The sequence below is a fragment of the Maniola hyperantus genome, chromosome 14 (assembly GCF_902806685.2).
Source record: "Maniola hyperantus chromosome 14, iAphHyp1.2, whole genome shotgun sequence".
NCBI classification, from domain to species: Eukaryota; Metazoa; Arthropoda; class Insecta; order Lepidoptera; family Nymphalidae; genus Maniola; species Maniola hyperantus.
In genome coordinates this window covers 8,792,631-8,806,068 of record NC_048549.1, presented here as the reverse complement: position 1 = coordinate 8,806,068, position 13,438 = coordinate 8,792,631, and the positions used below count along the sequence as shown (strand labels likewise).

The 13,438-nt window shown below is 39.7% G+C and overlaps 1 protein-coding gene across 1 annotated transcript; it reads right to left on the bottom strand.

The window, feature by feature from the left end:
- Positions 1-3,603: 3,603 nt before the first annotated feature.
- LOC138403280 (uncharacterized) lies at positions 3,604-7,861 on the bottom strand. Its single transcript, XM_069503153.1, has 2 exons — positions 7,719-7,861; positions 3,604-6,818 (listed from the first exon to the last, which is right to left on the bottom strand). Exons 1-2 carry the CDS (start codon positions 7,859-7,861, stop codon positions 6,125-6,127), a joined length of 837 nt encoding a protein of 278 aa, XP_069359254.1. The 3' UTR covers positions 3,604-6,124.
- Between the last annotated feature and the right edge of the window lie 5,577 nt (positions 7,862-13,438).

Sequence of the window (13,438 nt, the reverse complement as noted above, 5' to 3'; positions counted from 1 at the left end):
TATAGATGTGACACCTGGAGAGTGACATAGGCTACTTTTTATCCCGGAAAAGCAAAGAGAGAGAGACTAAAAATAAAAAAAACCACGCGGACATCAGCTAGTCTGGTACTAAAAAATTACCAGATAAGATATTACATGATATCTGCTTAGGTCTTACAACGTTCTGCGGATGAATAAACCTAAATATAATATTCAATGTATAAAAGCTCAACTTTCACAAGAATATAAACATTCCGTATTTTACAACCAAAACTGCATCTACAATACGGGCTCCACACTTGAAATCTGCAAGTATGTCTCATGTATGTAAAATAATGCGGCCGACCTAAGTCTCCCGGGAGGGTGGGCGCCGGGCGGCCCCCGCGACTTATTCCGATATAATCAATAACTTAGTGAGATCCCCTTTGCATCCGGCCGTGTGACAGTTCGATCGAACGGGTGATGGTGCGAGCAGACGGTAGACAAATCTGTCTTTTCAGTCTTTTTTTAAATTCAAGATATAATTCTTTTATTTGAAATAGAGGTTTAAAAAGGGATAGATAATTCTATTAAATAAACTTAAATCTAAATTAAAATTAAAAAAAAACATTAAATTATTAATATTATTAAATAAAACTAAATTAATGCCTCTTCGAATAAATTTAATTAAGTAATGCCTTTTCACATGGCCACATTATCACAAGCAGTCAACAAGCGTTTACAAGTTACAACTACATAACTTGATAGTACCTACTGCAAACTGCATTGAGAGTGATACAAAGTTAAACAAGCTGGACTGCAGCGCGTTTTAGTTGCGTCTCAGATGCACGAGAATGACACTTTGGTAGGTATAATTCATTATAACCCAAGAATAACCTATATTATAAGTACCTACCTAATCACTACGCCTATTATAAATGTGAAAGTGTGTTTGTTTGTTGGTTTGTCCTTCAATCACGTCACAATGGATCAACGTGATTTTTTGCATGGAAAATCAAAGAATAGAATAGAATAGAATGTTTTTTGTTCTAATTTACCAAAGAGTTCCCACAGGATTTTTAAAAACCTAAATCCACGCGTACGAAGTCGCGGGCATCAGCAAGTAATGTATAAAAAAAGAAATTGATTAACTGACATAGGTACTATCAATGTACAGATCAAACGCTGGGTCAAATTTATGATAGCCAATTTAGCATTTTTTAACCAACTTTTAATCCCCTTCCCCTTGAAATTATGCATGGTAGGCTTAGACTTTTTAAATATCCCAAGAAAATATTTTCGAAACATCCATAAAAAAGCAGCATTTTAGTAGTAATATTTGGAAGTAACAATTAACTCGCTCACAGGGAAGACTAGAGAAAGGGTGCAGGGGCGCTTATAATTTTTCATTTTGTGTAGGTTATGTAAAATGTCTGTCTGATGTCTGCGCTGTTTAAGATTATACTTTTTGTGCAAACAGTCCCTGATTAGAGAAAAGCTGGAGATGCCTTGATGTTGACGTTTATTCACGAATGGCCAATTTTACAGTTAGTAGGCACCTACCTATTAGGCAATGGAGTTTGCTTTGATGTTGCTATTTTATATCGCATGTTACCTAATATTATGCAAAACGTGTAGTTATGTTAAGACTAAAAGATTTCCTAATAAACTGAAGTGGCAGTCATATCTGTTGTAGAAGCGATGGCTGCTGCGGCATACGGATGCTTTCTAGAGTGGCAACCGCGTACCTATAAGCGCAGCGTTGGCAGACCTCTATCCTCTAACACGATGGACTGACAACCAGCCGATGATGGAATATCAAGAAGGTTGCGGGAAGGGGGTGGAATATGACTGAACAGTTTTTTTCCGTTGTCTTTCCCGTCCATATTAAATGTCAGATTTACCAATGCAGAGTTAACTTTAACTTGAAAAGTTACACGCAGGCTTCTGAGTAGGTATGTACTTATTAAGGATCTGTATTTTTTGTACCTTGAGCACCTGAACCTATTCTTTCGAGAGAATTGAGCTTTTCGTGAAGGTTATTTTAGGTAATTACTACTTACTTAAAAGCTACGGTATACCTAACTGCCTATCATTACAAGATTTTGCTTCAGATACGGTTTAGGTTATCTAAAATCTAAAGGTTTAGGTGTATGCCTAAAACCAAAAGGTGGGAAATTCAAATTCCACTCTTTGTACTACTGTCGTAGAGGTTTATTTTTCTGCATAGGCTAAGTTCTAACATATCAGCTTTCTGTTAAGCACCTATAGAGCTTATAATCACTTAAAGTCAAGCGATACAGCGTTTGATCTTTGCCGTGTAGAAATCGGTTTAGGAACCTTAGCAATAATTATCATATTGCAATTTTACATCTGACAGTCTCTTGTATGGTCTAATAGGTGGCTTCGGCCGTAACTAGTTACCACCCTAACAGCAAAACATTTCCGCCAAGCGATTTAGCATTCCAGTATGATGCCGCTTAGAAACGATCAAGTGTATGGATTTTAATGAAACTGCCACATCATCACTTTCCATCAGGTGAGATCGCAGTCAAGGCCCAACTTGTATCGGAATAAAAACAAGTGCGAGTAGGACTCGCACACGAAGGATTCCGTAGGTACCAGCGTACAAGACATGACACTTTTAATTTTTTAATTTTCATGGTGGCCTCTCATTTTAATTTCAACTCTCTAGTCTCTACCTAATACGGTTCACGAGATACAGCCCGCTGACAGACAGAATGAGATGGACAGACGGAAGCGGAGGCTTAGTAATATGGTCCCGTTGGCATCCTTCGGGTACGGAACCCTAAAAAGAGAGAAGAGGTATAGTATCTATACGGTTAAGATAGATTTAGTTATACTTACTCTACTTACTATTATCCCAGTGACCATTACGCCTCAGGATTCAGGAACAACAGGCCTTAAGTTCAGTTCCTTCTTAGGTAGGTAAGTTGGAAATTTTAGGCATCCTATAAATTACCTACTTACATGGACAATATTTTTGACTGTAATGTCTTATACTTTTGTAGTCAATGTAAGAATTAATACAATTAGCCAAGCCTGCGACATTGACCTTTGTTTGTAGGAATCCTTTACTTTTCCGGTATAAAAAATATATAATTCTCCGGGTGGTCTTTAAGTTTTTGCCAAAGTTGAAACAGTTGAGTGATTGAGGCGTAAAAAGAAACATACAGGCAGCCACATTTTAAGATTTATAATATTAATAAGTAAGAAGGCTGAAAGGAAGGGAGATAGCTTGTACCATGAATAATTAACACAGACTACTTTTCATCCCGGAAAATCAAAGAGTTCCCGCAAGATTAAAAAAAACTTATATCCACGTAGATAAAGTGGTGGGAATTAATTTAATTACTTATAGGTACCAACATGGCATAATATTGAAAACTGAATATTTGAAAAGAGGAACCACCGAACTTCTTGCTGGTTCTTCTCAGTAGGAAAGGCATTGTGAGCCAGCTGTAGATTCAGTGACCATTCAAAAGCACTTGTAAAAGTTTATTTGAATAAAAAGTTTTTCTATTCCTATTTCTAGAAATCTTCATAAAATTTGAGCTTCTGTTGTTCTCGATGCACTGCTACAATGTTTGCGGGATATTACAAAAATAAAACACCATATTCTGATAAACTAACTTTGAGTTTATTTTTACCATTTACACTTGACAATGTATTCGTAATCTGTTGTCGGCTACGGGTGGCGAGCTCGTAGACGCGTAGCTCGCGCCCGCGCCTACGCGCAACGAACGAAACGAGGCGCTAAACGAACATAGAGACTGACATGCTAGTACACAAATAAACAGGGACCGAACAAACACATAAACTGCATCAAACTTCACATGGTCTATTTCCGAATTCACATAAAATTTTGTTACACAATACAATTATTAGGAACGGTATATTTCACTATGAAAGATTTCAAAATAATTTAGCATTACAGTATAGGAACTATGATAGACGCGAGTGCTACCTTTTACGATCGTAAACTTATATCGTAACCATTTACATCTAGAGGATGATGATGACAATAATATTCTATAATTTCACAATAACAAAATTTCAATACACAGGTAGGTAAGTAATATAATAATATAAAAGTGCAGATACACAAAAATACCGAAACAAATCAGAACAGCCCGTATAACTAAACGAACAACGTGGCCGTGGCGGCACCTCTAGTAGCAGATACAACAGACTAATCCGAATAAATCTTAAATATTAAAATTTGTATTCGGAAAGTATAGTGAAACTCTAGATGCGATAATATTGAAATATACATAGGAACCATGATTCATTCCGCGGGCTGTCGTCCGCGGAGACACAACATCGCTACCGACTTCCACCTACGCTACCAACTCACCAACTCACGAGTACGCTTACTCCCGATTACAAACCACTAAATAAATATCTCCGAGTTACGCGGTGGAGTTTGCGAACGCCTCAACAAACAATAGGGGTCTTTAATAAATTCACTATAATCTTATTAACGCAATAAACAAAATAATCATGTAGTATAAACGCGCGCCGTCGCGTCGGGAACGCTGCGTGCACGCGTTGCGTCTGCAAATGATACGCTCATATTACACTCTTTGCTTTGGACTCTTTTAAAAATTCCATCATACCTTTATTCACGACTAATCCTATGGCTTACAAAGAGTAAATATTTTTTCAACCAAGTGATATTGAATCCGTGATGGTTTTAACTTTTTAATAAATAATGTGATGGCTGTCTCATGTTGACGTAACTCTAGCTCGTGGCGTAGATCTCTAGAGAGTAGTGAAGCGATCAGAGGGAGACGCAGCGCACGCAGCACGCCCCATTGCACGTAGCATAACAAGGACCGCCGGCTACCGGTGGAATAAAACATTGCACTTTATAAAAGAACTAACTCAATTTTGTAGTAGGATTCGCTCGTAGATAAAATATCGTATTACACTCCACTAGATAAAATGTAAATATGTAAAATATTTTTAATAACGTGATCTGTGCCATCGAAAATATTAGGGACTCCACGCACACGCTAAAGTAATGAACATACATGCGAGAGGCCGAACGCGGGCGTCGCGCCGCGCCGCGTGCCCCGCACGTACTCCACGCCTTTGACTCACTTACGCCACTACTAATAATCGTTACAATATCAATAAAATTCAAGAATCACACTTAGTTCCAAAATAAACTCACTTGTATGCGAGGTAGGCTGAGCGCTGGCGCGCAGCCCGAGTTTCGAGTTCGTTCGTTTTGGAAAAGTTTGCTACGATAATAATAATTATTATAATTAACCGTTACCAATAAGCCTACGCGGTGTCGTCGCGTCTCCACGGGCGGCTCTCGAGTGTGCGAGCGCTCGCACCTCCCCCGTCTCCGGTCCTGTGCCGGCCGAGTACCCGCTACCTGCGGTACGCGTCGGTACTCGTCGTCGCTGTCGTCGAAAGTTCGCTGCTCGGCGAATACGGAGGGTCGCGTTTATTTTGTGGGGACATTTTTTTCGAGCGTAAGACCCGCGCGAGAGGACGACCGCACTACTGCCTAACAAACGTAGGTACCTATCTTCGCCTCACATAAAAAAAATCATATACGTATATATATCTTCATACATTTACGATGCATCAGGAACTTCTTACGAGAACGTATCTATGCCTAAAATTAGAACGATTATATGTATGTATTACATAGCTTTAAACAATAATTAAATCGTAATTATCAATATCGATAATATTATATGCCATAAAGATAGGAACTTGTTTACCTGGGAGACGATGTTAAAGATAGCCGCCGGCTCGGCCGCGGCGCTCGTGCGGCCGCAACGATAAACGTATATAATAAAACCTGTCTAACGTATGATATGAAGTGCGGCGCCGAGACGCGGCCGAGCTGGCCGCCGCCGCCGCCTCCCAGTGCGCGGCGGCGGCTGGGGAGCCGCCTCGGCCTCTTGCGTTACGTACAAAACCCGCGACCGGGGCCGGCTCCCAATTAACCTACACTTACACGACTACAAGCTTTAAACGTATAACTAAGAAAGTGCCGCTTCCGCGGCGACATTCGTCAACGAAAAGAAGCATTAAGAGCTAATAGTGAACTGTTGCGTTGTTGAACAACGGAGAGAGCGAGGGGCTCTAGTAGTAGTAACTATACATTTCTTAGTTAGGATTAATGTCCGGCGCTCGCGAGCGGGAGCTCGCTGGGCTGCGGGAAGCGCGGACCGGGCGCGCAGAAGTTGATGTTGGGATCCTTTGGGGAGGTGTCCTGCGCGGCGCGGGCGGCGAGGAGTGTGATCTGGTTGACGACGTCCTCCATCTCGTGGGAGAGCGGCTCCGGCACAGGCGGCACCGGAGGAGGGGCGAGATTGCGAAGATGGAGCTCGGTGTCGGCGTGCCGGCGGAAGTCTGCCGACGAGCGGAAGCGCTCCCCGAGGCACGTCCGGCACTCCAGCGCAGGCTGCACGACTCGTATGACGCCGCGTGCCGCCTCCTGGCCGGCGTAGCAGGAGCGTGCTTGATGAACCTGCAGAGGAGCGGCCGACGGGAAAGCTACTTTGCAATGCTTGCAAACATAGCAGAGATCGAAATCTGCCTCGCGGGCGCCTAGTGGGGGCTCGCTTGCGGGCGGGGGAAGGCGAAGAGTAGAAGCCCCGGGGTCTGCAGCGATGTGCCGGATCTGTTCGAGCGTGGTGGCCGGCAGTTGCAGCACGCTCGCCCCGTTCCCAGTCTCCACGATTAGCCCTTGAGGTTGTGGTTGCGGCTGCGGCTGCGGTTGATTGACGTTGGGATTTCCACCTGCAACAACAAAATAGCCTGCGTTAAAATTGATTTCAAGGTTTTCACTTATAACAGTCTCTGCATTGCTGAGGGTGTGACCCCAATTTCCATTAATTACATTTTAGATCCTTCCGCATAGAACAGAGTGGTTAATTAGGTATTTTTAGTTTTATTGGTATCTTGTATCTAGAAACCTACACCATAGATAGGTATATGAAGATATAGTGGCTCTGACTATATCATAAAGATATTATATCTATAGTGTGAAGGGTTAGCACCAGTAAATATTAGCTTAAGACGTGCTATTAGGTGACAAGGTTGATCCAATTATGAACGCGTGCAAAATGTGAGCTGACATTCTTCTTTAATGTGTAGGTGTTTAATCGTTTAGTGTTTGTTACGTCAACAGTCAAGATATTCTAGTTTATAACGTCATACGTCTTACCATGTTACATGATTAGGCATAAGAAATCACTCCGGAAACCCGATTTCCCCATTAAATTGTCATAGTACCTCCTAGGCTGGTTCAGAATCAGAATTATAATCAGAAACTGATCAGCGTACATCAAACTAAAAAGATAACAAACAAGCATCAATCAGTCCAACTAAGAGTTCCAGTCCTAATTTGGGTGTTCCATTGTTTTCCCTGCCCTAACACCAGATAAGAACTGTTTACCTGGCTGCGACCGATTGAAGATGCGTGATGCGTTTCCAACGAGCCAACCCGCCTCAGTAATTGATTCTGGCTCTGGTTTATGCGTTTTATATTCAAGAATGCATAATATATCTCTCGGATGTCGAATAATCAATAGATTGGTAACTTGACCGGCTAGCGAAGCAACCCTTAGCGTGGACCGAAAATGTTAATTCTACTTCATTATGTTTATTTTTGCTCCGGCAAGTTTTGAGATCTTGTATCTACAGTAAAATTGTTTTGTGGCTTCAAAAGAATCCAGATTATTCCTTACGAAAAAGTATACTTATACTTATAGTCCGCAACAGGTCTAGATTGCAATCGGGAATATGAGTTGGGGGATGTCCCGTACACCCGCACGTCATCCTCGCCCGCCCTCACCAGGTTAGCGCGGGGGTTGTGCGGTTGTGCGGGGCACTTCTTGCCGATTGCCATCTCAACCTGTCACGTACGATTGAAAGGTCTCAAGGATTTTCCTCAACGAAGAAAATAAGCAAGCTCCAAACATTCTCATGACGTGTAAGAATCAGTTGCACAGGCAATGTATTCAGATAAGTTAATTGTTAAGAAATCAATATTTTCCAATATATAGACTGTAGAGTAGGTTCCAATATCAGTCAATTTGATAGCAATGCAGTAGAATCTGTTTGAATAATATTGTGTGAAACGGAGCATAGCTCTCGATCTCCCAACAATCGTTCGCTTGATTGAACGATCGTGTTCGCAGTGATGAGGCCTTACCTATTGAGATTGTTCGTACTTTGCGTTTAACAATGTTCATAATGAATCCAACATGTCCAAAAGGATTGAAAATGAACGCCGGGGCGCGGTTGACGTGAATTGAATAGATTTGCATTAACTGGGTCAGTAATGACGACATGACTAATATGCAACAAACTATTAAATCATTTACTAACCATGAGATAACTAATAAAAAAATAATGCTTTTTACTCTATGGTTTTGAACTTGAAATAATGTAGTGAGAGGCATCGATACGCACGCATAATTATTGTGTTGAAGGCCTTAACCATTGAAAAAACACATTTCTGTTATTTCCATTTTACGTATCAACACCAAAACACTCGCCGAATTTGGTAACCTTCTGTGTGTTGGTATCGATTCAAACCAAGTCGGAGATCTTTCTGATATCCCATAGAATTTCGTTTAATGTATAATTGGAAGTAAACAACTATTTATCAGGCTCGGAAGGCACAAAGCCGGTTACTACGGCTCGCCGTGGCCGTGACGTTAATTCGCAACCCTTTCTGCCAATTAGTTTCAAAATATCCACACTATTGTGCTGCTAACACCGCCGCACATCGCACTTAGTAATAAATATCCAATAATCAAAAATGAACCTTAAAGCGTTAAGTAATAAAGCATTCTATGTCGCGGAGGAGACAGTTAAACGCTGGCGATTTTCCTCGATGCCTAGGTTTAAGTCAAAGGGCTTCTTAATCCAGACTTGTAGGTCGTTACGCGTTATTATAACGCGGCTGGAGTCGGCTACTTCTTCGCTCATTTACATCTCATTAAGGACGCTATTATTGGACTAGGGACGCATTATGCGCGTTTCGTTTCTGCCTTTCAGCATTCATGCTATTTTCTTGGAATAGATCACAATGCTCGAGTTAAGCGGCTTAAGGTAATCAATTAGGTTTCTCGTTTCTCAGCATTTTCTTTTATTTAATACAAATTAAATTAACAGTAGATACCTATACGTGTACCAGGTACCTACACAACATTACAAATTCACGTTGTATTCTGCTATTCTTGCATGTCTTCGGTAAGGTTTTCCAAATCTTTTGCAACAACATTTTGAATTCAATCCAATGCTCTATCTTTGCGTGCCAACCGCCAAGTGTATTTTAATTTAAATTTCCCTATAACCAAAATTAAAATGGCCTGGCTCTACTTATCTTGAATCTCACCAATAGGCTTTCACGACGTATATCCAACTGTCTCTAAAGACGCTTACATTAGCGACATCAATTACTAGGTCCGTCCGTATTCGGCGAGACGAGAGTTTGCGCATCGATGCAGGGATGCGATACCCACAGTGATGGATGGTAATTAAAGTGGATCGCCAAACAAGTGCTGGGAAACTATTGACCTGACTAACTGACTGAAGACTCAGAAGTATCTTTGACTTTGGTTGGCACAAACATTATAAGTTAGTCAATCTTCATTTTCTACATTATCTTATAAGACTACCACTACTAAATATTACTACTTATTACATTTTTGGTACATGTGGATTTGAATGAATGGACGTCAAAATCAAAATCATATATTTTAGGTAGGTACTCAAATTGGTTTTCATAAATAATCAGGTCTGTACTGAACCATTTAGTAATGTAATCTACTACTAAGTAGTATGGAAAACTATAATTAGACTAACAAAAAGCTCGACTGAGTAACGTCCACATAAATAAGAATATGGCGGCATTTTTCCTGTCCCAAATAGAGCTCCTATCAGCTGTTTCCGTCAGATATTGAATACTATTTTTTGTTTTAACGAATACATTATGTAGTATTTTTCAAAATGGAACATAATATATCACAATTAGGCGTACGGGCTATACATCTACCTGTCACCAAAGACGCTTACATTAGTGACTTCAATTACCTGTAGAGTCCTTATTAGGTAAGACGTCTACCCATTGATGTTGAGTTGAATCAATTTCGTCATTGATGGATAGTAATTAAAGTGGATCGCCAAACTAGTGCTGAGAAACTATTGACTCCCCTAATTGACTGACAGGGTCATTAGTTGCACCAATCCATGTTACATTTCAGTCGCCTTCCTCTGTATCAATAGCCAACATGTTGCATTACGATTGGGAGCCAGATTTGATTTATCAAAGGAGTTCTGGCAGTCATCACGATGCTAGAGTGAGGAAACTCTCGGTTTGATCCTGAATCGACGATATGTCAAATATTAGGCTATCTGCGTCAAAATGTACTAACATTTGACGACTGCCAGTGGCATCGAAGCCTCAACGTTTTGTTAGAAGTTTCCTAACTGTGACGATACGAACCTAAGGCGGAAACGAACTTACAAAGATCTCAGATGGCATCACAGGTATCTTCAATATGAAATGAAAATAGAACATGCAGCCTGAATCACGCTAAAGAAATTTTAATCCCAGAAGATTACGGGTATGCAAGTTTCATGATGCAATCACAGAAGGTAGAACCAGCTGGGCCCCAAGCAAGACATTCGCTCAGAGGAAGATCTTCATATTGTTACGGTCAAGCATACTGCTCCCGTACAGAGTAGACGAAACTGTTTATTATGTAATAAATAATGATTAGTCCCGTATTTTGCTGCAGGTAAACAACAAATCCCAGGCAAACCTAACTTTTCGGAGTTTTGTGCGTTTTAACCAATTAAGCTTATTTTACACTACGGGATATAAATTATACTATAGTCCGGTCAATATTGGTGTTCCCAACATTCGTACCAATTTTTAGAGTAAATATAATTTATATCCCGTAGTTTGAAATTGTCTTCAAATGACACACCATCGTTAGGTATGTTGCGTCGTAAGGTTGGATAAACTTTTAATTTCAATTTATTTTTCCTACCCACTTCCACTTAGTAGGTAAGATTAGAACTGTTTGTTTTCTATCATTAAATCAATCTCATCTCAGAGCATAGTTTCACAAATTATTTAAAAATAAATAGCTCTTACTGTTTTAGGTTTAAAGGTTAATTTACAACAACGATGATGCTCGTAGTGAATCGTGGTAAAATACGTGGAAGCCCACTGTCTCATCAGTGTCGGCGCAAGTCCCAGCAATTAGATTGAAGGAGCCAGAAAAGGATTTAGATTTCAACTCTAATTTGAAACATCTAATAGGTTCTGAGTCTGTTTCTATTCTCATCGTGTAATTGCTTACAAATAAGCTAAACTTTGAAGGTTGGGTCTCGTATCTATTGTGCTTACTACTGTCGATAAAATAATCTGCATCATATTTACTATGCAAGCAGTGCTACAGTGTGTAATATTATTATTAAGACCACTTCATATAATATGTATGTATCTACTTAATTCGCAAAATAATTATTTGTATTGATATTATTTATTGTTCAGCTATTTTACTTATACCTTTCTAAACCATATTATTTACTAAATACCTTTATAAAGATTTCAGAACCAATTCAATATTAACAAATCTTTATTTTCCCACATTTAAGGGCTGCTAGAAGAAATCGCTCTTAAGTTGTACTCTATGCAAGTCTTTTCATTGACGGCATTTCGAACCACTGGTAAATTATTTTGACGATTCAAAAGCACTTGTAAAAGTTAACTTGAATAAAAATATATTCTGTTCTATTGTAAGCATGTATCTATTTATGTATTTTAGTTATGGGTGCATGAATAAATACATTAGAATGTTAAATTATTTTATCAATTTTCGAATTTATCCTAATTTCAGTTCTCTTATAAGCTCCAATTTCAATACGAGATGCCGCGGGATGTAAGAGGACGAAACCATGAAGTGTGGAAACTCCTACAAGATATCAAAGTAGCCGTAGTAGCCGAGGACCTCTCTTACTTGAGATGACGACGTGGACGACTTTCAACCTGAATAACTTTTTGTAGATCTTTCTGGATGTTCTGCTGTATATATCATAAAAATACTTCGGTATACATAATTTATTTGAGTCGTGACAGTCTAGTTCTTAAGACGTCCACCTACTATTTCGGAGGTCGGGGTTCAATCCGGAGCACACACGTCTAACTTCTTAGAGTTATGTGCGTTGCAATTAAATATCACTTGCTTTAACGGTGATGGAAAACATCGTGAGAGTTCTTCAGAATGTTCTCATGGGTGTGTGAAGTCTGCCAATCCGTATTTGGCCAGCATGACGGATTACAGCCTAAGCCCTTCTCATTCGCAGAACAGACCCGTGCTCAGCAGTGGACCGACGATGGGTTGATTATGATGACATAATTTATTTCTTAAGTACTTATGTAACTATCTAGGTACCTACCTACAGTAATGACAATGGGTAAAGTAGACACGTATGCAGAGTTAATTCTAAAACAACATTGTATTAGATTACGGAAATAATTACACTGTTTGAGGATAGTATGCTAATGCTACTTACATTAACAGTTAATGCCATTACACCAGTTCCGACTCACGCGGTCACGCCACATCTGTCTACAAACTATCTTATGTACTGCCTGTAATGCACGAGTAAGCTTTATTCAAATTGGCTTTGAAAGCTGTTTAGTATCAAAGGCTTAATGATATATAGATAAATGTATCTCTTTACAACATTGATTTTAATGAGATTATTTTGAAAAAGTACCTACGTAACTGATGAATTGATTTGATGGTAGGTACTAATTGTTAATTCATTTATAAAATCGATGATACTTAAATCTAGAAAAATGACACATAAATTAAACTCATGAGGTCAAAGGAGCTTTGGATTTAGGTTTTTTTAGACCGGATTTCAAGACGATTGCAAGTGAGGCGTAGGCTCCATTTTATGGAGAGTGTTGAAAAATAACGCTTGTACCTATTCTCGTGCTCGTGAAAGCGTAGATCCCGGGTAAGAGTTGGTAAAGTCAGTTCAAAACGTTGTTTTCATGAACCGCAACAATCTTGCTCCATCGCTGCATAGAAACTTCTTAGTGGAAGTCACGTCACGCAAGTATCAGTAATGTGCAGGCACACTGTTAATGTTATTAGCAATAAGCGGATTGGAATATTTACACAGGTGTAGTGGGAAGCGAGCGGCTGAACAACTGACACCTAGGGTTTCCTCGATGTTCAAACGCGCTTCAACTAGTTTTACACTTTTACGTAGGCAAGCAAAAATGTAAAGGCCATGACATAATATTTAATACTTTGACGTCACTCGTTTATCTATTCCATTCGTGGAATTAGTAAGCTGTGCTACGTTTAGTGCTTCTAATACCTTGATGCCACTTGCTGCACATGCTGCTAAGACTGAAATAGTTATAAATAACCGGTAAGAAAACTAG

Bases quoted from the DNA above. Each gene is read 5' to 3' on its own strand.
- LOC138403280 (XM_069503153.1), bottom strand. From the start codon at position 7,861: ATGGCAATCGGCAAGAAGTGCCCCGCACAACCGCACAACCCCCGCGCT. The intron at 6,819-7,718 runs GTATAAGTATAC...TCACACCCTCAG, and splicing joins AGACCTGTTGCGGACTATAA to CAATGCAGAGACTGTTATAA.